The following is a 23,878-nucleotide window of genomic DNA, read 5'->3' as shown; positions in this document are numbered from 1 at the left end:
TTCTATTTGCTGTAAAATATCGTTAGCTTCACAAGTAGTTAAATAAGAAGTATAATATTTGGGTAATTTCAGATAATATTTTTATATTCCATAAAACTTTCCCCTAATATGACCTTAAAATTAAACAATAGTAGTTTTGGATTCGTCTATATTATGGAATTCAATGTTTTGATGAGATTTTAGAGGTTTAATTTATTCTTATTTTACCGTTTTGGTTTGTCTCCAAGCTATCATTGAGGCTTATCAGTTATATAACTAAGTTAATCTGGAGTCTAGTTAAATTATAGGAAAGTTTATAAATCACACCCTATTTTATTTATTTTGTGATTAATATTTTTAATTTTTATTTAAAATTCTGAATTAACTTAGATAATACTAATAAAAATATATTTTATTATAATATACTAAATAATTTATAAGATATCTAAAACACCCCCTTCTCTTTCATTTCATTCTCCTTCTCTCCCATTTTAGTAATTTAATTAATGTAAGTTAAAATGATGTGCGGATATTAAATAAAAATTAAAAGGAAAATAAGGGTCGGTTACAAAATCTCTAAAGAGAGATGTAAATTATAAAATAGATAAAATATAACGTATGATCTGTGTAATTTAATATCTTTTGAGCAAATAGAAGATCTTATTTAGTAATAAAAAGAAGGCTTTTTTGATAATATAGTGAAAATGTAAAGTATTTCCCTTTCTATTTTTAAGAGACACAAGTATGCATTTATGACATTGCTTACTAATATTTCAAGATTTTTTTTCACTTCCTGCAGACATTCATTCACATATTTCAGAGGTTGAGAACTTCCTCCTATTTCTATCCTGCCTTGTGAGCAGGCATGCTAATCAGTAGAGTAACAGAAATGATAATACCACAACTTTATCAACATCACCCAATTCATGCAATCTTTAAAGAAGAAAAAAAATGATCATTAAGTATGTGGTATGGGATCTGTCATCCCAATCAAACAATGGTACACTGTGTGGGATCATAATCGTTCTGTTTTCTGATTTCTTCCTAACAATCGAACTGATCATAAGCTTTAAATCATTGACAATATTTGCCAGTATTTCTTCTGCAACTAACATCCGCCAGCCTCGACGAGTTGTTACGTGCAAATTTATTGCCAGAGTTGGCCAAATCCATCCTTTTCATGAATATTCTGCATGAATGGCATCAGTCCGATGTTGAAAGGCGTCTCTACCTCAAGGAGGAAGTCCGACATGTCGCCCTGAATCCCAACAGTTGCAAAAGTCTCAAGATCTACGAAAATGTTTAGCCTATCAACATCTTGGCAGTCATTTGTTAGATGATTAACTGATCAGCAAAAGCCCTTTAAACTCAAGGACTATGCACGGCAAGTCGGTTATAATTGGTGTAATCAATTCCATTCAATCTCACGCAGCATAATATCTGCTCTGGCAGTTCTTCAGGCTTGGTTCCCTGTGTATGAAAGTATTAGTTTCGTCCCTGCAAGTAATTAAACAGGAGATTTATCTTTTCGTATTAGAATACCTGAATCGTGAGGCCAAAATCCAAGACACACAGCTTCAGCCTGTCTAGAAATGATTCAAAACCCTTCCTTGCGATGTAATTGAATCGATGCATGTCCAAATCAATCTCCAAGTAATTATCTCCCTGTTGGCAATGCATAAAAAAATACTACATTAGAGTTCGCCATATGAGGAAGTATGTATAAGAAAAACTTCAAAATAGATTGATGGTTAAGACGTATCAGATAATACTAAGTAATGAAGTAGAGAAAAACAAAGAACTTTGAAAGAGATCCATAGATTAAAAAAAGAAAATGTTAAAACGACTGAAGATGCATGCTGACGAATGACAGTAGTCAGCATTTAGGATAATTTGGAAATCCACATACACGACTAAGAAAAAGATGGCTAGCTTGGTCTCAATTTATTTGATCTAACTTAGAAATTTCAAGAGAAGAGAAGATAAATGGTAGTTTTGACAGTTCTGGAGAAGTTTATGGAAAGCAAGAAATGGAGTGAAACATTTGAGAGACAAGATAGTGACGGAACAGATTGTCGACAAATTTAACAATTCTAGCTGAAGGACATTGTTGTTAACAATTAAAGTGATAGATATCTTTAAATAATCATGCCAGAAGGCCCAGAACAAACTTTATAGTAAACCTGTTGCAATCAATGACCTGATACAAATGGCTTAACACTGACAGTGAACCAATTACAAGCAAAGTTTTCAACATGAAGCATAACCAAAAACTAGAACTGGACAGGCTAACTGTCACCTAAGCCAAAAGAAACATGGAGAAGGCTAACACCAAAGTATGATGAGTTATCATGCCATTCTCATAACTGAAAGTGGAAAGCCAGTTTTCTTTTTAGCATCTTCTTATGCTCCACTTTTGTTTTTTAATTTGAAATCTTTTTAGATGATAAAATGAAAATAAATAGCAATTGAACTTCGTGTACATCAGGAGCTAACAGACAAAGATATGAAAATAAAGGAACTTACCAAGTAAAACTCATGCTGAGGACGAGAGAGCACAGGTTTCTCATTGTATGTGTTCATGATCTTCCTTTCTGCTGCACTTAAAGGAAGATCCTCCAAATTTGCAACACGACCAAGTATTTTTAATCTTTCCCGAAAAGGTACAGTCGTATCCACAGGAAAGGCTTTGACCTTTTCAACTTCATCATCAATTAACCTCTATTCACAAAGCAAGATCAAATGGTATTAAGGACCATAAATAAATAAATTTAATTCTTCTGTAACAAGAGCAAGTCTAGGACCCGTGTTACAAAGATTTGACAGAACTATCAATAAAAGGACAGATTGTACAAAGATGAGGAATCAACTAAATAAAAACCATCATTAACAGATAACAATAAGAGATGAATGCCGCACCATGAGAAAAATGCAAGCATGAAGAACAAAAAAGTACCAACACAATTTAACACCCAGGTATAACTACCCCCCACAAATGGAAAAAGGTAGTACTCTCATATTTCTAACCATGAAAATACGGATGATTGAAAGCAAAGTTTTAACTGGAAATAGTCTTACTCTAATATTATCTATGAACTGGGGCGAAAGCTCCTTTAAGTAACTTTCTGAAAGCCTAAAATACAGGACAAAGCTTAGCCCTTCCCCATCCGTTGCATTTTGAAAGAGTGAAGCAGGATATAGAGGAACCTGAGAGGACCACAGGAGGTCAGACATGCCAAAAAACTATTTCAATTGCTTAGAGCAAATACCAAACTATATATCTGAAAAAAGGAAATGAAACTTATGTAGCAGAATATAGTACTAGGTATATCAATATTCCAAAGAAGAAATAAAAATACTATTTATTCCGACTGTTAGAATTCTATACTCAAGAGTCAAGCTATTCAATATGGGATGTGTAATGATTTTCTATACATATGTTGCTTAGAAATTGCGATGTTCTACGTTTCCAATTATTACCATTCATTGGTTGCACTATCTTAATTATTGAAAGGAAGAAAAATGCAGAAATCTATAAGCCAATTCTCGATTAATATTGCACAAGCACCTGATCACATATTTACCACCAGAACAAGTTTATAAAATGGTGGTATCTTTCTCATCTTTGGTCTAATTTCTGCTGGTTTCTTTGTCCTCTTAAGGTGATACCCGTTCCTTTATAGCAATTTAAAGTATTATGACCTTCAGGTTTGACAATGAATTCTGTTAGGCAAGTAAGAAGGGAAACAAGACCCATAAGATAATGTGTACATTTACTAAAATGGACTGAGTTTCATACTTTAAAATATTCTAAGTTTTAACAACTAATGCAAAATAATTTTAGCTCTTTCCATGAGAGTACACTTAACTGAAACAAAGAAGTGGACAAATATAAATCAGTAAGACATGCCAAAAGCAAATATTATTGATTGCTGGCACATGCTTCTTAGGGCCCACTAAGGCACTAACTAGTACAATGATTCTTGAGGAACAGTGGGAGTAAAGATTGACATGAAATAAAGCAGAAATAATTGTAATCTTGCTAGCAAGTAAGCAAGCATTTTACGGCAGGAAGCATAAGGGCTGCTTACCTGAATATTAACTACAAGAACAGGTGGAAACTTGCTCGATGAATTTGTAATTGGAAGATCAACGAATCTACTAATATGCTTAATCTTCTGCTGAGACAAGTAGACATCAACACCAAAGGGGTAATATGCTGCATGGTTTGGAGCAAGATCTTTCTTCTTATCCCTGTCAAATAAAGACCATGTTTGGGAAACGACTTTTAGAAGATGACTCAGGAAGCAATATCTTTAGTTGTATCTATCACATGCATTGTGCACTCTTTAAAATGTTATTCATATATTTTCATTTCAAACAAATGAATGGGAGATTATTAATCACCTGAAGAAATTGGCTCCTCTGACTCGGAATACGCCGGGTTCAACATGGGACCAGCTATCGAGCATTTTCTTTTCCACTAAGCATAAAGGTACTTGAGAACCTCCAACTGGTCTTTCAAGGATAGTCTTTGTAGAAACTAAAATGCAAATTAAATGTAAGAAGTCGATACATTTAAGGTGAGATTGAAATTTACTTAGTTAATCTACTAAGGTATTCAACATATAAAGCTTGAACATGAATATGGCAATATTGAACCACCTGCTGATTAATAAGTCCAACGTTTCTTGCTGATTTTTTTTATCTGTTAAACTCAAATCTATTAGAGGTAGGGAAAAGCGCAGAACCCACATGCTATGATGGAGCAAACACCATGTGATGAAGGCAAAAACGTTGAACTACTGTCTAAAAACATAATTATCTTTTCCTGATCACTTAATAAAACAAGATACAATTGTACTTTTGGACTCTGGAGAAGACAAGTGCCAAAAAAATAAATAATTTGAAACACTCACTTAGCGATGAGGTAGTATGGCCTTCACCAGTTCTTCGCTTAAAAGAAAGCTTCAAAGAAGGCATCTTCAAAGAATTAGTCGGGCTGGAACTAAAATGCTTCCTTTTTTCGGTAATGGAGGCAGTAGAAGGAAGACAAGGCAAGCAAGTATTTGGCAGGATACCGCAATTGTTCAATATCCCCCCTTCCCCCGCATCAGTACTTTCATCATCAGAAAGGCTCGACACATTTACACCATACTCTATAGTCACCTTGGATTGCTCCCCAAATTTATGTCTCTTCTGGTTTTGAGCAATGGAAGAAATGGAGGAAGCACTGATCTTGAAGCTTCCACTCTCAAGATCTTTTGATGACGAATTACTCAACACGGCCTCATTCTCAAGGCCAGTTAAAGAAAAAGCATCTGCAGAAATTTCAGCAGCATCCATAAAGATTCAAGAACAAGGAAATCAGAATAAACTTCAAATACATTGGAAAGATGATGCTGTGTTATGACCACCTGCCACATACCATCCTGTACACTATGGAAATCATCCTCGCCCTCTGACTCTGTTTCCGCAACTGAATCGAACCATGTATCCTCGAGGCTTCCAGATACGGCTGTTAATAACACAAGTTAGCACATGATCATGATCAAGAAAGCCATACTCCAAATTTCTACCTCCGTTTCAAACAATGTAGACAAACAAAACCTCCAGGAAATACACAAGATGAAATTGACTCAACGTGTAATTGCTACCCAGTGGCAGTTGAAATTAACTAACATCTGATTTTTAAGAATTTGACACAATTTAGAAACCAGCAGCTACTAAGCTCAAAACAAATAATGAGTACCCAGGGTTCCCAGCAAATCCCCAAGATCTAACCTTTCTAAGCTCCTAGCGAAGATCTAAACGTTCACCAAGATTCTAAATTTAGCCTGGAACTGGGACTCAAAACCCAATGCCGCACCTGGGTTCATGTCATCTCCGAGAACCAAGCAAAGTGAACAAACATCTACCTTGGAACGCGGGAATACAGTACGCCCTCTGGTCGGCCCCATCCGTCTGCTCCACCTCGGCGATCGTCTCCATCGACTGCCGCGACGACAGCCGATTCGTCGCCGCCCTCCTCCGCCGGCGGCCATGGGGCTTCCTGCGAGCGCTGAGGCAGCCATCCGGCCTCGATACGCACCCACCCATCGCGATTCCTTCAGCTGTGAGAGAAGAAATCAAGCATAGAGCGAGGGAGACTAGTCAGAGGATGTCAGCCGCTGGGATTTCTAGTAATAGGAGACAACGCCTCGGGAGTCGTGTTGGGGGGCCGACGAATCGGCGAGTTGGCGGGCGAAGTCGTGGAGGCGAATCAGGGTTGCTCTGACGGCAGAACGCGTGTCGCCGACTAGTCGCCACGACCGCACGGCTCTGTAACTTTCCTCGGTGTCCCTTCGTTCTGTTTCTTTTTCCACATCACCCCCTGCATTTATCATTTATTGTAGCAAGTAAACTTTTAATTAAAAGATCCTTCTCTTTTTCTAGATATCACAATTTACTCTCCTCCTTTCTAGTTTCTACCGACAGGGGGGAGATTTTATGAAAAGAAAAAAGAAAAAAGTGGTACATGGTAATCTATGCAAACAGTTTACTGGATGCCAGTTTGGTCTCTTCACACGAATGGGTCGTCTAGTGAGCTTGTGGTCCACGCTACTCTAGTATCATGTTCCTTCCTATTTGGAGCTTTTGCCACAAGAATCCATAATTGTACCCCATTAACATACCACCTTGTAGATGACGTTAAGATGATCATATTATCCCGTGACAAGAGGTTCTTGTCCATCCTTATGATTAGCTTACAAATTCACCTAGCCTGTGAAGAGAAGTCTTATTATTGGGGGGTATTCTTGGATGCATCGTGTGAGTAGAGTTTGGAAGTTGGGAATATAACGTAGTCAAAAAGGGAAGGATAAAAGAGAGGAATCGAGGTTGGCTTTTTGTTGGGTTTGTGAATTGTGATCATGAGAAGAGTGCAGTCCACCTTGGCTGCCGATGTTGTTGGCGTTGGCGCCATCCCATTGGCTAGCAGGTCTGGGTGGGACTGGGACCCACGTGGTAGTCGGCAGTGGGTGTGTTCATGTGAATCATGCAGGCCATGCAATAGTAAATGCCTATTTTGGAAGCCCTCGATGGTAATGGTTGGCGTACGTACCGCCAATTCGTGCTTAACCCGGTCCAACGTACCTCATCAAACGCCCTGCCAATTCGTGCCTAACCCGGTTTGGACCGGGTTAAGCCCGACCCGAACCCGCTTTAGGTCTGATCTCAGCTAGCGCCCGACCATCAGTGGACGGTATGGACCAACTCTTTGCCTGTCTGACTTGGTCTTGAAGCCTGTCCATCGATCTGACCCAAAAGCCCGGTCCAAAAGCTCACCCATTAGCTCGCATAAAAGCCTGCCTATTTCAGCCCGCAACTAAAACCACCCATATTGCTACTGAAATCAAAAGGAGAAACAAATATATTTTATAAAAAAAACTAATTAAAATATAAGAAAAAATTACAAATAACACCCTATATTTTACTTATAAATAAAATCTCCCATCAGTTTATTAGAAAATAATACCGTGCAACGCACTAAATTAAGTTTAATTTAAAAAGTATAATATTTTTATATTTTCTGAATATCTTATTTATTATTATAATTTTTTAGATTAAACAAGAATAGTTTTGGATCCATTGACATTGTGATATACTGATATTCGACGTTTAAATATTTTTCTGGTACGCTCGTACTTTAATTTCTCTAGACTCATCCACCGTTGACAAATAGATACGAATTCTTTCTTTCATTATGAAGAGTTATTTTTACGAATATCATTTTTAAAAACATGTTTTAAATTTCAGGAAAATTTATCAAAAATGCTCTACGATTTTCTTTTATTATCTAGAAATAATCTCATTTAAATTAAACATAAAAGCTGCAAATGAAATAGAGAAATATTGCATACTTTAAAAAAACCTTATTTAAGGGCATTAAGTTTATTTTATATTTATAATTAATTTAACTTATCTATATGATAACTTGCTGTTAAGAAAACTAACCGGCAATATACTTTTCAATAATTGTATAATAAAAATCTAGACAGTAGCTTTTAGTTATTTAAATGATATGCCCAAATCTAGACTCGTTCCACCTGTACTGAAGAAGTCCACAAATTAGGAAAAGTCGATCAAATATTGTCATTAATTCAACTCCCATCACATTCAATTAAATCAACACCCAAGAATCAATGATTTATTTCAATAGTTAAATAGAGTTTACTTACTACAGAACGACAAATCCAACGACGAATACAAAATTTATTTTAGTTTATTCCACCAATCCACGTATAAATAAATTAATTCCCGAACTTGGACTTCAATAGATCGATGACGTTATTGTCCACCTGGAAGGTCTTAGCCAAGACCTCATCGGGAATAGCGGGTTTGGATCCGAACAGACCTAACGGAGCCAAAACCACACCCGGCAACTGGCTGTTGAACACCGTCATAGCTCGCGCATTAACCTTCCCCGCGTTGTACTGGAAGTGGACGAGCCCCCTCGGGATGACGAAATTCTCGCCGGCCTTAACGACCTTGGAGTAGAAGACGTTGGCGGTGCTAACGAAGCCGACTAAGAGCTCGCCCTCGAGCACGAACACGAGCTCGGTGGCACGAGGGTGGCTGTGGAGGGGGTTGACGCCGCCGGGGGCGAAGTCGGCGCGGTTCATGGAGAGTCCGAGGGTGTTGAGCCCCGGGAAGCTCGCCACGTTGGCCTGCGTGATGTTGGATCCGAACATGCCGCTGGTGTCGCCCCCAGTGGCGAGGCCGGAGAAGAAGAAGTCGTCGGAGACGACGGCGGAGGCCGGCTTGCATGGGAAGCCGTTGACGGTTATTTTGGTTGAGTCGAGGTCGGCGACGCAGAAGTCTTGGAGCGGATCCGGGTCGGCGAGGCACGCGGAGTAGTTGATGGAGAAGATGATCGCCAAGAGGAGGAGGAGTGAAGTTGGAATGGATTTGGAGGACTCCATGGTTAATTAATTAACTTACTCTTGGGATGAGATATAGGAGAAAGGATTCACGATCGTTTTATTATATAGCGGTGGGTTTGGTTTGAAGTGTTCAAAGACTCAGTAAAGTGCGATCGTATGATCTTGAAATTTATAACATGATGATGTAATTGGTGAGGTTGGTAAGAATAAGATAAGCAAAGAAGTAGTCCTTAATTTCTACCGTTATTCTTAATTTGCTTTTATTTCATTGAAAAGATGGAAAGTGAACTCCAGAATAGATTGGAAAGACCGAGTCATGGAGTGGAAATCTGTGACCGAAAGGACTGGGTCAATCGATCAAGCTTAAGATTTGACAAACTGATCACAATAACGCAAAGCTAGCCTTGCCTATCTATTTGTAATGAGGAAACGAAGAAATTATATCATATATACCAATGTCTAGTTGAACCATTTCAAGAATGTAAACATAATTGTGTAAACAAGACGATAGCTTATGCAGGCTTGAACTAAAGCTCAAAGGTAATTAATGAGCAGCGGGACAGTAATGATTCATAAATAGTATTATCATACTTATTTTACATCCATGGTTTAGAGGAAAGTTATCACTATTCATGTTGCAATACTAGGGTATATAGAGGGTGTAAATTTAACTACGGATAAGGAGGCATTTAGTTGTTAAAATGTGAATTAAGCTTGATCGGGCTAAACTTTGTTTAAGCTTGGATTGAAAGCATAATAAAGCTCAGCTTGTTTAGATTTTAGTTAAGTTTGACTCGTGCTAAAATCAACTTGATCAGCTCAAGGTGCTCAATTATTTCGATATCTCTATACACGAGTGGCACGTAAATGTAGCGTGTTAAAAGATATGATACATCTTTTAATCGGTTGTATATCTAATAACATAAACTTTTTGGTCAGTTGACTGCAAGAAATTCCTGACGGGAGACAAGTAAACCTCAAGCCACCTAATAATCGAATTATGAATTGGCTTCCTAGACTAATTCCAATAATAATAATTCTAAAGAAAAACTCAACAACTATCTTCATAGCTAAAGCTTTGAATCGTTCGTATATATATGTTTCCATGCATCACTATATATACAAGTATCACAAATCCTTTCTCCTCTCATCAGTAACCAAATCAAACAACAACATCCCAAAAACCATGGAGTTCTCCAAATCCATTCTAACTTCACTCCTCCTCGCGGCCATCTTCTCGATCAACTACTCTGCGTGCGTCGCCGACCCGGATCCTCTCCAAGACTTCTGCGTCGCCGACCTCAACTCGACCGACGTAACTGTCAACGGCTTCCCATGCAAGCCGGCCTCAGCCGTGGTCTCCGACGACTTCTTCTTCTCCGGCCTCGCTACAGGGGGCGACACCAGCGGCATGTTCGGATCCAACATCACGCAGGCCAACGTGGCGAGCTTCCCGGGGCTCAACACCCTCGGTCTCTCCATGAACCGCGCCGACTTCGCCCCCGGCGGCGTCAACGCGCTCCACAGCCACCCTCGCGCCACCGAGCTCGTGTTCGTGGTCGAGGGCGAGCTCCTAGTCGGCTTCGTTAGCACCGCCAACGTCTTCTACTCCAAGGTCGTTAAGGCCGGCGAGAGTTTCGTCATCCCAAGGGGGCTCGTCCACTTCCAGTACAACGCGGGGAAGGTTAATGCGCGAGCTATGACGGTGTTCAACAGCCAGTTGCCGGGTGTGGTTTTGGCTCCGTTTACTCTGTTCGGATCCAAACCCGCTATTCCCGATGAGGTCTTGGCTAAGACCTTCCAGGTGGACAATAACGTCATCGATCTATTGAAGTCCAAGTTTGTTGGAGCTGGAGGCGTCTATTAATTAATTAAATATATTAACATCTATTTAACTATTGAAATAAGTGGAATCCATATCTATGGATTGTTGCAATAAAGTAAAAGTAAACATACATTTATATAATTTGTTGATTTGGGATTCTATGTATTAATTAATAAGCTCTATTTATGAAAACAAATAAAATAAATGAATCTATTGATTGCTAAATTTATAGCCGAGTATTAGTTTGATTTACGTGTTGGTTATCTCGAACCTCTTGAAACAAAGTGAGGAAAATATATACCCTTCAGCTAAGAAGAATAGATGGTTCGTGTCATATAACTTTTAACTCTGGAAGAATAATCGAAGGAGTAAAGTTCGGATGCACGTTAAGTTGATCGGTCAACGTATCTTACACGTCACCATTGTGCAGGACCCCACATACAACATATTCTCGGATCCGAGTCATTGAAGTCACGTGCTGACGTGTACGTTGCATGATGTTGGGTCCCACATCCGACGGTCTTAAATAACTCTCGTGTTTCCGCCTCCTCTATTCCTAAGGGTGTAAATAAGAGGAGTCTGAACGAGCTGAATTAAGCTGGAAGGCCAATAAAAGATCATTAATTGCTTGAAATTTAATATTTAACTAGTAAATTCTAAAAATTATATACGTCTGATTATTAAAAGAAAAATAGACGTCACAATAATTTTAAATTTTAAAATCAAAATTTAATCAAAATTTGGTTTAAAGAAAGTCTAAATTATAAGTTAGTGACCATCAAATATTGTAATAAAAGATCTCACTTGTTCCATCCATTATATATATAAATTTGGTCAAGCCTACATCTTCCTCGTCACTGTTTTGGGCCTTTACAATGTGACAAGCCCAATAATAGGCCGTCGTTCATCAGTTAATTAAGATAATTATATGGTGGAGAATTAGGCCTACTTAATTACCAAATGATTCAATTAATTAACTCTTGCACCTTTAAATTCCCACTTATTGGCGTCTCCTTTGTCTAAGAAGTAAAAGGAGATTACATCCCTAAGAAAAAGAGAAATTTGCTTATTTTTTAATAAAATTATGGTTTATATTCTACATTTTATTATTTATAAATCGAGACTAATAATTTAACGAAAACGTCCAGATTTGTTAGCTAAACTTAATCAAACATCTAGGTTAACAACTAAGCTATACCTACCCAAAGCTATATTAACTCAACCTAATCCAAATAAATCCAACCTAACACATATCAAGGACATTTTGGTCATTTTAAAATAAAATATCTCTAAATATTTCCACAGTGTTAGTTCTGCACATATTCAGTAAATCATAAGACTCGATTTATAAATATTAAAAATATATGACATAAATTATAATTTCGTTAGAATGTAAGGTGTTATATGCAAATTTCCCTTTAAAAAAAATGAAGTTAGAATAAGTGATGGTTAATCCAAAAGCTTAATAAAGTGTTAGATGCTATATCAATAATATATATTACATTTAGTAAACATGTTATGTCATTTTTCTTTCTAATTGATTGAAGCCCGTAAGATAAGGAAAGATATTAAAATCGTTAGGTGGGATGGCCCTTGTCAGTAGTAGTAGTACGTAGCTCCACCGATGGCGACAAGCTAACAATAAATAAAGAATTCCTAATTTGATGAAAGAGATTTCATATTCTTCAACTAAATGAGCACTCAATCACATATATTTATTTATTTATTTATTTATTTATGTTGTACATGTTTTTGTTCAGATGGGAAATCCTAATCATCAAATAGTTAGTATGATGTCGGTGCCCTTTCCAATAGTAATTAGCATCAATGCCGACTTTGGATCCTTTAAATCTATTCCACATTGGAGCTAGCCCAAGATGTCATTAGCTCCTACCAAAGAATCGTGCTTTATATCTTAATCAAGAGTTACATTTTGGGACATAGAAACTCGTTATGATGTTAGAATCTTTTAGATCCAACTTCAAATAGTTATTAGCAACTATTGAGAGAATTAGGGTTTCGCTTCTTTGATAGGTTCTGCTTTGAAAGCCGAATAATTTGTTAGTTATTTTGTATAAGAACTCATTGGGACTTATTTCTGTGTGTTTTTTGCCTTAATTTTGAAATATTAAATTAGACATTTTAAGATAGAGATGGTTAGACAAAATTTTACAAATAATAAAACATATATATAGATGAAAAAACTAAAGTTAGCCTCAATGATTTTATTGTTTTTTGTTGTTGAAAGCACGTAGGTGCAAAAGCAATTCTTCAACACCTGCTAACTATAAATACATTATACATAGAAGAGATAGGGGATAGAGTGATCGACTCTTTGTGGCAAGCTCTATACTTAGCTTAAAATAGACACCCGTACAGATAAAGCAAAGCATCAAACCCAACGATATACAAAAATGTATAAAATAAAGAATGATCATACTAGATTCACACAAGCAAAGAGACTTGAGTCAGCCTAAGGTTCTGTCGAGATTCAACAGTTCAAGACATAACCCTATGAATCTCTAAAGATCAAATTAACTAATTTATAATAGTAAAAAAAAAGGAACCTATAACATATTAAACACTACAGTAGGGAAAAGCATAGAAAATAAAAACAAGCTCCCATAAAAGAAAACCCAGTTTCAAGATCCAATTAGCATGCAGGAAGCAGTAGGCTAAGGAGGTGCTTGGAGATGATGGAGATGAGGAGGGAAGAGAAGCTATCGAAATGAGCTAATCTGCGCAAACTGTAATAAGATGGGAGTTGCATGAGATTAGGAAGGATTTCAAATCAAATAGATTAAACCTAATTTCTCACACCAAAGCCCCAATGCCAACCCACTAACGGGCACCCGTCACACCTTACGATCAACGACCAGGTCATAACAACCATAGGCTACCACGACCAAACAAGGAGGAAATTTGTGAGAGTCTCTTGCCTAACTTGCAACCAACCTTCCAGATCCACATTACAAGACAAGCCCAGTAAAAGGAATGATTAGCTAGGAGGTAGAGAGTGGGAGGTCACAAGCAACGATGATGCTACTGCAACAATGACAAAGGGAGCGGGTGGAGTGGAGAGATTAGCGACGTCGAGGAAGATAGATGTTACCAAATAAAAGAGGGGGCAGAAATAGTGGCAAATAAGGGAAGGACGACAATGGTTAAAGCAACGTAGGATGAAAGGAGCGGAATTGATGGTGCTGAGGAAAGAAAAGACAATACATAGTGGTTGTGTCGAAAGAGGACGGTGGTAGAATTGGCCACAAGACTTAGATCTAGTGAATATTGATGGAGACCTTGGTGAAGATAACAAGCCTAGAATGATGGTGAGAAAGGGAAGAGGGAAAAGGAGAAAAAGACCTAGAGAGAGAAGAGTGGAAAACTAAAAAGAGAAATAAAGGTTTGATAAAAGCCTCCCAATCTCTATTGCACCTAACCACTTGGCTAGAGGAGGGGATGTTATTAATTTTAGAATCTATTTGAAACTAATAATTAAATAATTTAAAATTCAAACATTATAAGAATGTTACTGGATTTTTAACAGTCATAATGACACTTTTAATGGTTAATGGATTGAATAAATTTAGAGGGCTACAATTGTATAGATAAATTCAAAAGCCTCTAAAACTTCTAGATATATCCCCATTTGTGTATGAGAAAAATTAATAATAACAAAAATATTTTTACTTATCTCTCTCAAATTTTCTCAATTTCCTTTATATATTATTTTAATTGGATCAAATAAGTATGGTTATTATATAGAAACATTAAAATGAGTGTATTAACCACCCATATATAAACAATGTTCTTAATTGTATCTTGTGAGAAAGATAGTATAATATTGCACAGAGAGCATTATTTTTTTAGGGTTGTTGCGATTTGACATATAAGAGTTCCTAACTTTTATTTAATTTATACTAAATTATATATATAAGTAGATTTACTCTATCTGCTGCGGCAACCACTTACTGAGTGATCTTCTAGCTGTGTGGTAGAGCGGTTCATGCGGCGACGAGTGACATCTTGCGCACCAATCAACTTGTTTGAGAAAGTTAGCAACCTTTGGGGGGGGGGGGGGGGGGGGGGGGGGAGGAGAGGTGTGGGTCTTCTGCAGTCCTAAAAGCATTAAATTACTACTGTTAAACGAGTCTTAACTCTTTGACAACCAAACGAGGTGACGAAGTGTCAAATTCGTACGTTTCAGGATGCAGAAGATCCACCACAATTACATGGGGGACATGACTATCTATACTTATCTTGGTTTAGGTGTGACGTGTCCATTCTAAGAATTTATTAACATTTAAATCTATCTCTAATTTTAATTATTGGAAGCCGACGTATCTTAAAGGAGCCTTTTAACGTTCAAAAATCTTCTATTTCTTCGTTACAGACTGGCGTCCACAATATTATATAGTATATCACTATAGATTCGCTGCCAATTAGGAAACGTTGCATGCACCCACCTCCCCACTATCTGATAAGAAGTCTTATTTAACTCGCCATTCTTGACCATATCTATAGTTTATGTGACACAGCGTACAGTAGCTTCCTAATTATCCGAACTTTAGGAGCAAGTAATAATCTTTAAAGATATTCAAAGGTGGTGTCCTATGAACTACTATATAAAGGCATGCATTGATACACTATGTTTCATATCCTTCATCAACTCTATCTATAATCTCATCACTTGCAAGCATGGAGTTCCAACTCTTAGCAAAAACACTCTTCCTCTTGCTCTCCATAACTACCTTACTCCCCGCGTCGACCTGCCGCGACCCCGATCCCGTGCAGGACATATGCGTCGCCGACATGAAGGCGGGCGTGACGGTTAACGGGTTCCCCTGCAAGCCGATGTCGGAGGTCGTCTCCGACGACTTCTTCTCCTCGGCCATCTCCAAGGAGGGCGACACCAACAACCCTTCAGGGTTTAAGGTGACGGCAGGGAACGTGCTCAGCTTCCCGGGCCTGAACACGCTCGGGCTGTCGATGAACCGTGTCGACCTGGCCGTCGGCGGCATCAACCCTCTTCACGTCCATCCCCGGGCCACAGAACTAGGGTTCGTGGTGACGGGAGAGGTGCTCGTTGGGTTTGTTACCACGTCCAACGTGTACTACTCCAAAGTTATCAAGGCCGGCGATAACTTTGTGATCCCTCGGGGACTCATGCACTTTGAGCTCAATGTCGGGCCTGGGAAGGCTCTTGAGTTAAATGTGTTCGATAGCCAGTTGCCTGGTACGCTCTCGGCCCCGCTATCCCTATTCGGATCCAAACCCGCTATTCCGACCGAAGTCCTTACGAAGACATTCCTGGTGGAGCCTAATATCATCCATCTCCTCAAGTCCAAGTTCGGAAACTAATGAAGTCTAATATGTGGATTTGTTTCAAGATTTAAAGCATCTGTGCTAAATTTTTTTGCATTTTTTTTAATGTATGTGTGCTTAATTTCCTGTAACTTAGTACTATGTATTGGCATGCACGAATAAGTACTGTATTGCATGCGATGACATGCATGCATGTCTACGAAATAAAATGACGTTTCTTGCAATAAATAAACTATGGTTGTTACTATTGTTGTTTATCTTATTCTATGTAGAGAATATGGTATATATAGTATTGAATCATTTGTCTAGAAAATTGTTGATGCTAGTCTGTAACGAATAACTAGAGAAATATTCTATTTTAACGTAAAGAAGGCTCCTTAGGAAAGCGAGAATTAAACCCTAATTTTATTGAGAGTTGGTAATAATTTTGCAGTACATAGTTAGCTTCTCTAAGAAGATCAGAAACATTAAAAACAATAAACACACCCGAAATAGGAAAAAGATGGTGTTAATAACTTTTATTAGTTTGAAAGATTCAACCCCATATCTTGTGAATGAAGTTATATGTCCAAAAAAAACTAGGCAACTCGATTAAGAAATTAATCACGGGTGTTTGGTAGAAGCTAACATCTTGGGCTCCAGCATCGATTGGTAGGATACGATTTAAACGGCTAAAATCTAAATTGATCAAGATAAGATATGCATGCCTACTTTTGGGCACGTAAGAGTACACGTGACGGTTTAAAACCGGCATTAATAAATGCTATTTACTATTTGGAATGGACACGCAAACATAATGCTAATTGACGTCCTATCTCACACGACAAATTTAGATGAATTTAATTTAATTGAAGTACAATAGTAAGTGAACGAGGCTGAACAGCTTAAACTTGTAAGATCTTATATTCTATGTAAACATATTTAGATAAAATCTTAAATTATAGACACTCTAGATAGAGAATGGTTAGACGAATTTTACAAAGAACAAAATCGTATATAGAAGTTAGCTCACCAATCAAGCTTCACCATCATGACCGGGCTATTGTTGTTGTCATTTGCCAGCGAATGAGCTACCTCATGGGGAACCCCCCAGCTCCTGGGTAAGGTGGTGTGCTAGAGATGAAATGCCTCACGAATGCACCCCCCCCCCCCCCCCCCCCCCCCCCCAATGGCATTGCAATAGGGAATAAGAACCTCCGCTTGTATGCCATCTGGGCCCTGTGCCTTCCCATGAGGCATGCTCTTCACCACAGTATAGATCTACTCTCGGGTGACGGGGGCCAGTAGCTGTTGTCCTTCCTCAATCGTGAGAATTGGAAGCACCGGCCAATTATAATTGGTAGGACCAACTTGACTTCCTCCGCGCCCCCACAACCTTCTATAGAACTCCACAAAGGTTGCATTCACCTCAGCCTGGTTCTGCAGCCAAACATCCTCCTCACCTCTTATACTAAGAATATGGTTTCACTATCGTCTGGTCGTTGCAATGATGTGGAAAATTTTGGAGTTGGGATACCCTTCTAATATCCAGCAAAGCCTGGACCTTTGAAGCCATTTGATATTCACTTGTCCACATAGTGCAGACTTTATTGGCTTGTCACATCTAGCAGGCCCTCCTCGTTCAGTTGTCCAACAGCGTCCAGCTTCTCAAGATGCATGATGGCATCGTTTGTTGCTTTTAGAGCATTTTCAATGCTGCCCGGTTCGTCATTATTCCATTTACGTAAGGACTTCTGGAGTTTACTAACTTTATGCATGAGCCCATGCATGGGATTCCCAGGTGACCCACTATTCCATGTTCTCTCCACAGTGTGACTACATTCCTCATAATCCAACCAGTAGAGTTCAAATTGGAACAGTGAATAGCAACGGAGCATGGTCCATTGCCGACCTGTCGAGTTGGAATACTTTACAGAGAGGGTTCAAACTCATCCAGCCGGCGTTCGCCGAGACGCGATCGAGCCTAACCCAAATTCGATTGCGGCCTGACTGGTTGTTGCACCATGTAAAGAGAATGCCGTCATAGCCGAGATCGCAGAGGCCGGCATCGTCGATGAACTTAACAAAACAAAAGCTTTACACTTTGGCCCCAACTCCACTGTTCCCGTGCTCACTTTTTCTTAAGGCACCGTGAAAGCGCTGGAATCACCTGCGATGACCCATAGGATATCGAGCACAGCCAGCTTAGATAGTTCCTCCAATAGATCCTTTTGACCCTGGAGAAGACTGCTAGCATAAACTATGGACCAAAGCCAAGTCTGTCCAAGGTACCAAATTCCTACGCTTGAGGGTGCAGAAAATCCACCACAATTTTCAGGGGGACATGGCCCGTCTATCTTTATCTTTAGACAACCTGAGTTTAGGTATGAAGTGTCTGAATTTCTTAGCATTTAAATCCATCTCTAATTGTAATTCTCGTATGAAAAAAGAAATAATAACAACAATATCAAATCTTTTTTTCACTTCTCTTGCTCCCTCATTTAATTCTTGGAAGACACCCGTTGATGTCACCAAGCTCCACAACCGGGAGAACGTGCTCTAAGTTGCTTGAGAAAGATGGTACTCAAATCCTATCAAAATAAGGGAGGTATGATTATGATCGTGGGAAAGATCTAATCATTGATAATCCATGGAAATGTATAAAAACTCATTCTTCACTTCTTAATATTTATAGTAATTTTATTTTTTTCTCTCTCAAATAAAACTAAAATATTTTAAAAAAATAAAATTAATAAAAATTAGGTTTTAGCGACGCAAAAAGAACTTGATCAATTTAAGAGAAATTACGTTTGGATCATAATACCTAGACTAAATGATTATTTCGTAATTGATACTAAATAATTTTTTAAAATAAAGCAGATAAATCTAATGTCATAATTAAAAATAAAACTAGATTAATAATCCAATATTCCAATCAAGAAGAAGGCCCAATGAGGGCATTACATTCTTTTAGAGTAGTTACACCTTAACATATAAGAATACCTAACTTTTTATTTTATTTATACTAAATAATATATATATATATATATATACATTTTTTTAAACAAAAAATTAGATTTACTCTAATCCGCAGAGGCAGCCACCGAGTGCCCTTCTAGCTGTCCGGTATAGGGCGGTTCATGCGGCGACACGTGACTCCATGAGCACCAATCAACTTGTTCGACTAAGTCGTGAGAACAAAATTACTTGTTTAAGAAAGTTAGCAACCTTTTGGGGGAGAGGTGTGGGTCTTCTGCAGTCCTAAAAGCATGAAATTGCTACTATTTCACGATTCTTAACTTTTTGACAACCGGACGAGGTGCCGCCAAAGTACCACATTCCTACGCTTAAGGATGCATAAGATCCACCACAATATCACGTGGACATGACTATCCATCTTTATCTTGAGACGAACTTGGGTTTAGGTATGACGTGTCCATTCTAAGAATGCCTTAACATTTAAATCCATCTCTAATTGTAATTATTGGGAGCCGACGTATCTTAAAGGAGCCCTTTTAACGTTCAAAAGTCTACTCGTTCTTCATTATAGACTAGCATCCATAATATTATATAGTATATCACTAGAGATTCGCAGCCAATTAGGAAACGTTACATGCACCCACCTCCGCACTATCGGATAAGAAGTCTTATTCTACTCTCCATTCTTGGCCTTATCCATACTTCATGTGACAGAAACGTACAATAGCTTCCTAATTATCCCAACTTTCGGAGCAAGTAATAATCTTTAAAGACATTCAAAGGTGGTGTCCTATGAACTACTATATAAAGGCATGCATAGATACACTATGTTTCATATCCTTCGTCAACTCTATCTATAATCTCATCACTTGCAAGCATGGAGCTCCAACTCTTAGCAAAAACACTCTTCCTCTTGCTCTCCATAACTACCTTACTCCCCGCGTCGAGCGGCCGCGACCCCGATCCCGTGCAGGACATATGCGTCGCCGACATGAAGGCGGGCGTGACGGTTAACGGGTTCCCCTGCAAGCCGATGTCGGAGGTCGTCTCCGACGACTTCTTCTCCTCAGCCATCTCCAAGGAGGGCGACACCAACAACCCTTCAGGGTTTAAGGTGACGGCAGGGAACGTGCTCAGCTTCCCGGGCCTGAACACGCTCGGGCTGTCGATGAACCGTGTCGACCTGGCCGTCGGCGGCATCAACCCTCTTCACGTCCATCCCCGGGCCACAGAACTAGGGTTCGTGGTGACGGGAGAGGTGCTCGTAGGGTTTGTGACCACGTCCAACGTGTACTACTCCAAAGTTATCAAGGCCGGCGAGAACTTTGTGATCCCTCGGGGGCTCATGCACTTTGAGCTCAATGTCGGGCCTGGGAAGGCTCTTGAGTTAAATGTGTTCGATAGCCAGTTGCCTGGTACGCTCTCGGCCCCGCTATCCCTATTCGGATCCAAACCCGCTATTCCGACCGAAGTCCTTACGAAGACATTCCTGGTGGAGCCTAATATCATCAATCTCCTCAAGTCCAAGTTCGGAAACTACTGAAGTCTAATATGTGCACTTGTTTCAAGATTTAAAGTATCTGTGCTTAATTTTTTTTTTCTTCAAGTATTTGTGCTTAATTTCCTGTCACTTATGTACTATGTATTAGCATGCACGAATAAGTACTGTTTTGCACGCGATGACATGCATGCATGCCTATGAAATAAAATGACGTTTATTGCAATAAATAAACTATGGTTGTTATTATTGTTGTTTTATCTTATTCTACGTAGAGAATATATCATATATATATAGTATTGAAACATTTGTCTAGAATATCATGGACACCAGTCTGTAAGAAAGCAAAAGCTAGAAGGTTTGTTCTGGATAAGTGTATAAGATACGACGACTTCGAATATAATTACAACTAGGAAGGGCTTAAATGTTAAATTCCTACGTAATTACTTAGTTCTTACAGATTGATCTTTTAGGATTACTTTGATCTGCGTGTATATATATATATATATATATATATAGGTCATAATCATGAAATCAAAGAACACGTCGTATGTAAATAGTTGTCTGAAGAAGTTGTCTGGTTAAGAAAGATGCATGGTCACTTCTCCTTGAAATGGAGTGGTTATAAATTCCTCAAAGGACTTAATTGCTAGTCTGATAAAGATAGATTGTCATATCTCAAACCATCGCCTGTCTAGCTATTGTAGGTCTTAAATCCGTTGATGGAATTTTATTGTTCTTAATTTGATATATCAGTCTACGAACTATTCTCTCAGACAAAGAAACCGAGTTGATTGGTGGGCTATGTGGATCCTATCACATTCAAAATCGCATCAGGATTCGGAAATAAGTTCCATTAATTGCTTCTCTATACAAAATAATATCTAACTAGTTATATACGGAGCAAAACCTACCAACGAGAAGAGAAACCATAATTTTATTGAGAGTTGCTAATAATTATGCAGTACATGGTTAGCTTCTCTAAAAGAATGAGAAACATTTTAAAAAGTTACAGCCGAGATAGGAAAAAAGAATGTGTTAGTATCTATTTTAAGTTTGAAAGATTCAACACCATATCTTGTGAATGAAATTATATGTCCAAAAAGCTAGGCAACTCGATTAAGAGATTAAGCACGGGTGTTTGGTAGAAGCTAACATCTTGGGCTCCAGCATCGATTGATTGGATAAGATTTAAAGGGCTCAAATCTAAATTGACCAAGATAAGATATGCATGCCTACTTTGGATAAGAGTACACGCAACGCTTTAAAAATCGGCAATTAATTAACGCTAATTACTATTTGGAATCGACACAAAAACATAATGCTAATTGATGTCCTATCTAGCTAACATGACAAAGATGATGAATATGATTGAAGTACAATAGCAAGTGAAAGCCGGACAGTTTAAACTTGTAAGATTTCAACGTAATTAGCCATGTATATCAAAATATTCTATCTTACGTAAACATGTTTAGATTATTTGTATGAATATGTTTAGATTTTAGTTTTTCTGCATCTTTCTTAAACAATTTTGCAGGGCTTTATGGACTTAATTTGAAAGAGATACTCAAGGAGATCATTTTAACCTCATTCGAGGCAGTTGTTTTATTATCTCTTTGAAACATCTTCTGAAGTTTATTTGGAGATCACCTCACTGTTTTGGACAGAACACATGCTGAATCATTTTTCACTTATTATATTGATTTTAGATCTGGAAAAACTACCACAGTTAGAGAGTAGATTACCAAAAAGCCGTAAAGAAAAATAGATGACATGTGTTAGCGATTTAGCGTGTATCCAAATGTCAACTCGACTGAACCAGATGCTACGTGTCTATGACTAAGCCCATGTTATTTGCATGTAAAGTTTATATTTTAGTTTCTCATGTACAACCCTCTAAATATATATATGGTATTTACTTGTGTAAGTTTTCTTTATTCTTATATTTATTAACTAGACTAATTAAGACCTCGTCGGGAATAGCTTTTGCCGTATCCTTCCCATCGTTCTAATCTTATGAATCCTAGTCTCTTTATATACTATATGCATATATACATAAGATGAGCATTAATAATAGCAAGCATAGTTTATGGAAATTAGTACACACCTCTCTATTTCATAGATATGCATGCATGTCTATTCGTAACTCACAATACATATTCATACATTCTAATATGTAGTACATAAGTTATAAGGAACTTATATATATATATGACTATATGAGGTTGCTAGTTTCCGAACTTGGACTTGATGAGATCGATGATATTGGGATCCACGAGGAATGTCTTAGTAAGGACGTCTGTGGGAATAGGTGGTTTGGATCCGAATAGGGATAACGGGGCGGAGACCGTACCCGGTAACTGGCTATTGAACACGGTGATCTCAAATGCCTTGTCATGACCGACATTGAGCTCAAAGTGCATGAGCCCTCGAGGGATCACAAAGTTCTCGCCGGCCTTGATGACTTTGGAGTAGAACACGTTGGACGTGGTAACAAACCCAACGAGCACCTCTCCCTTCACCACAAACCCTAACTGGGTGGCGCGGGGATGGACGTGAGGAGGGTTGATGCCGCCGACGGCCAGGTCGACGCGGTTCATCGACAGCCCCAGCGTGTTCAGGCCTGGGAAGCTGAGCACGTTCCCTGCCGTCACCTGAAACCCGGAAGGGTTGTTGGTGTCGCCCTCCATCGAGATGGCCGAGGAGAAGAAGTCGTCGGAGACGACCTCCGACATCGGCTTGCAGGGGAATCCGTTAACCGTCACGTCCCCCTCCATCTTCGCCACGCATATGTCCTGCAGGGGATCGGAGTCGGCGCCCCTCGACGCCGGGAGTAAGATAGTTATGGAGAGCGAGAGGAAGAGTGTTTTTGCTAAGAGTCGGAGCCCCATGCTTGGAAGTGATGAGATTGTAGATACAATACTGAAGGATATGGAGAATAGTGTGTATGTTTGCATGCCTTTATATAGTAGTTCATAGGGATCACCTTTGGAATAGTTCAATATCTTGTGTCGTAAGATTACTTGCTAACAAAGTTCTGATAGATAAGATCATGAATTGAAAAATGACTTCAAGACTTTTCGGGTAACGTTTCCTAATTAATTTGCTAAGAAATTAAGCAAATGAGAGATAAAACTATCATTGTACATATATTATTTGTCTCATAGGTTAATTGAGTCCCAAAACTTTAGGGCAGTCTCGTCGTAGTAGATAGTGTGGAGAAACTAAGGTATCAAAATTATTTCAATATTGAATTGAATCTCGACAACTTCAAGCTCAAATAAGTACCCAATACATGACTTTCTATATCTTCACGATTTATAGATCATATAGGAGAGAAAAAGATTTTAGAAAAACTAATTTATTTTT

At 38.5% G+C, this 23,878-nt stretch overlaps 6 protein-coding genes across 6 annotated transcripts; 3 read left to right on the top strand and 3 right to left on the bottom strand.

The window, feature by feature from the left end:
• Positions 1 to 779: 779 nt before the first annotated feature.
• LOC140759591 (uncharacterized) lies at positions 780 to 6,375 on the bottom strand. Its single transcript, XM_073096194.1, has 9 exons — positions 5,898 to 6,375; positions 5,408 to 5,497; positions 4,899 to 5,300; positions 4,387 to 4,522; positions 4,071 to 4,233; positions 3,058 to 3,186; positions 2,506 to 2,700; positions 1,522 to 1,644; positions 780 to 1,449 (listed from the first exon to the last, which is right to left on the bottom strand). Exons 1-9 carry the CDS (start codon positions 6,076 to 6,078, stop codon positions 1,348 to 1,350), a joined length of 1,521 nt encoding a protein of 506 aa, XP_072952295.1. The 5' UTR covers positions 6,079 to 6,375; the 3' UTR covers positions 780 to 1,347.
• Positions 6,376 to 8,140: 1,765 nt separating this feature from the next.
• Positions 8,141 to 8,981, bottom strand: LOC140759250 (germin-like protein 3-7). Its single transcript, XM_073095758.1, has one exon. The coding sequence runs from the start codon at positions 8,940 to 8,942 to the stop codon at positions 8,271 to 8,273; it is 672 nt and encodes a 223-aa protein (XP_072951859.1). The 5' UTR covers positions 8,943 to 8,981; the 3' UTR covers positions 8,141 to 8,270.
• A 1,062-nt stretch (positions 8,982 to 10,043) lies between these two features.
• Positions 10,044 to 10,869, top strand: LOC140759332 (germin-like protein 3-8). The gene has a single exon (XM_073095863.1). The coding sequence runs from the start codon at positions 10,090 to 10,092 to the stop codon at positions 10,768 to 10,770; it is 681 nt and encodes a 226-aa protein (XP_072951964.1). The 5' UTR covers positions 10,044 to 10,089; the 3' UTR covers positions 10,771 to 10,869.
• Positions 10,870 to 15,382: 4,513 nt separating this feature from the next.
• On the top strand, positions 15,383 to 16,297 carry LOC140759192 (oxalate oxidase 1-like). Its single transcript, XM_073095683.1, has one exon. The coding sequence runs from the start codon at positions 15,427 to 15,429 to the stop codon at positions 16,087 to 16,089; it is 663 nt and encodes a 220-aa protein (XP_072951784.1). The 5' UTR covers positions 15,383 to 15,426; the 3' UTR covers positions 16,090 to 16,297.
• Positions 16,298 to 19,844: 3,547 nt separating this feature from the next.
• On the top strand, positions 19,845 to 20,758 carry LOC140759138 (oxalate oxidase 1-like). The gene has a single exon (XM_073095623.1). It carries the CDS (start codon positions 19,889 to 19,891, stop codon positions 20,552 to 20,554), a length of 666 nt encoding a protein of 221 aa, XP_072951724.1. The 5' UTR covers positions 19,845 to 19,888; the 3' UTR covers positions 20,555 to 20,758.
• A 1,812-nt stretch (positions 20,759 to 22,570) lies between these two features.
• On the bottom strand, positions 22,571 to 23,434 carry LOC140759328 (oxalate oxidase 1-like). Its single transcript, XM_073095858.1, has one exon. The coding sequence runs from the start codon at positions 23,398 to 23,400 to the stop codon at positions 22,738 to 22,740; it is 663 nt and encodes a 220-aa protein (XP_072951959.1). The 5' UTR covers positions 23,401 to 23,434; the 3' UTR covers positions 22,571 to 22,737.
• Between the last annotated feature and the right edge of the window lie 444 nt (positions 23,435 to 23,878).

This window comes from Typha angustifolia, chromosome 4 (assembly GCF_048772165.1).
Source record: "Typha angustifolia cultivar Huaian chromosome 4, ASM4877216v1, whole genome shotgun sequence".
Lineage (NCBI taxonomy): Eukaryota > Viridiplantae > Streptophyta > Magnoliopsida > Poales > Typhaceae > Typha > Typha angustifolia.
This window is presented reverse-complemented; position numbering and strand designations above follow the sequence as displayed.

What these genes read in the sequence shown, in the direction of transcription:
- LOC140759332 (XM_073095863.1), top strand. Translation starts at nt 10,090, where the DNA reads ATGGAGTTCTCCAAATCCATTCTAACTTCACTCCTCCTCGCGGCCATC.
- LOC140759138 (XM_073095623.1), top strand. Translation starts at nt 19,889, where the DNA reads ATGGAGCTCCAACTCTTAGCAAAAACACTCTTCCTCTTGCTCTCCATA.
- LOC140759591 (XM_073096194.1), bottom strand. Translation starts at nt 6,078, where the DNA reads ATGGGTGGGTGCGTATCGAGGCCGGATGGCTGCCTCAGCGCTCGCAGG. An exon ending in CCATACTACCTCATCGCTAA is followed by an intron (nt 4,523 to 4,898) that starts GTGAGTGTTTCA and finishes TTTGCATTTTAG; the next exon opens with TTTCTACAAAGACTATCCTT. An exon ending in AGAGGAGCCAATTTCTTCAG is followed by an intron (nt 4,234 to 4,386) that starts GTGATTAATAAT and finishes TTTATTTGACAG; the next exon opens with GGATAAGAAGAAAGATCTTG.
- LOC140759250 (XM_073095758.1), bottom strand. Translation starts at nt 8,942, where the DNA reads ATGGAGTCCTCCAAATCCATTCCAACTTCACTCCTCCTCCTCTTGGCG.
- LOC140759192 (XM_073095683.1), top strand. Translation starts at nt 15,427, where the DNA reads ATGGAGTTCCAACTCTTAGCAAAAACACTCTTCCTCTTGCTCTCCATA.
- LOC140759328 (XM_073095858.1), bottom strand. Translation starts at nt 23,400, where the DNA reads ATGGGGCTCCGACTCTTAGCAAAAACACTCTTCCTCTCGCTCTCCATA.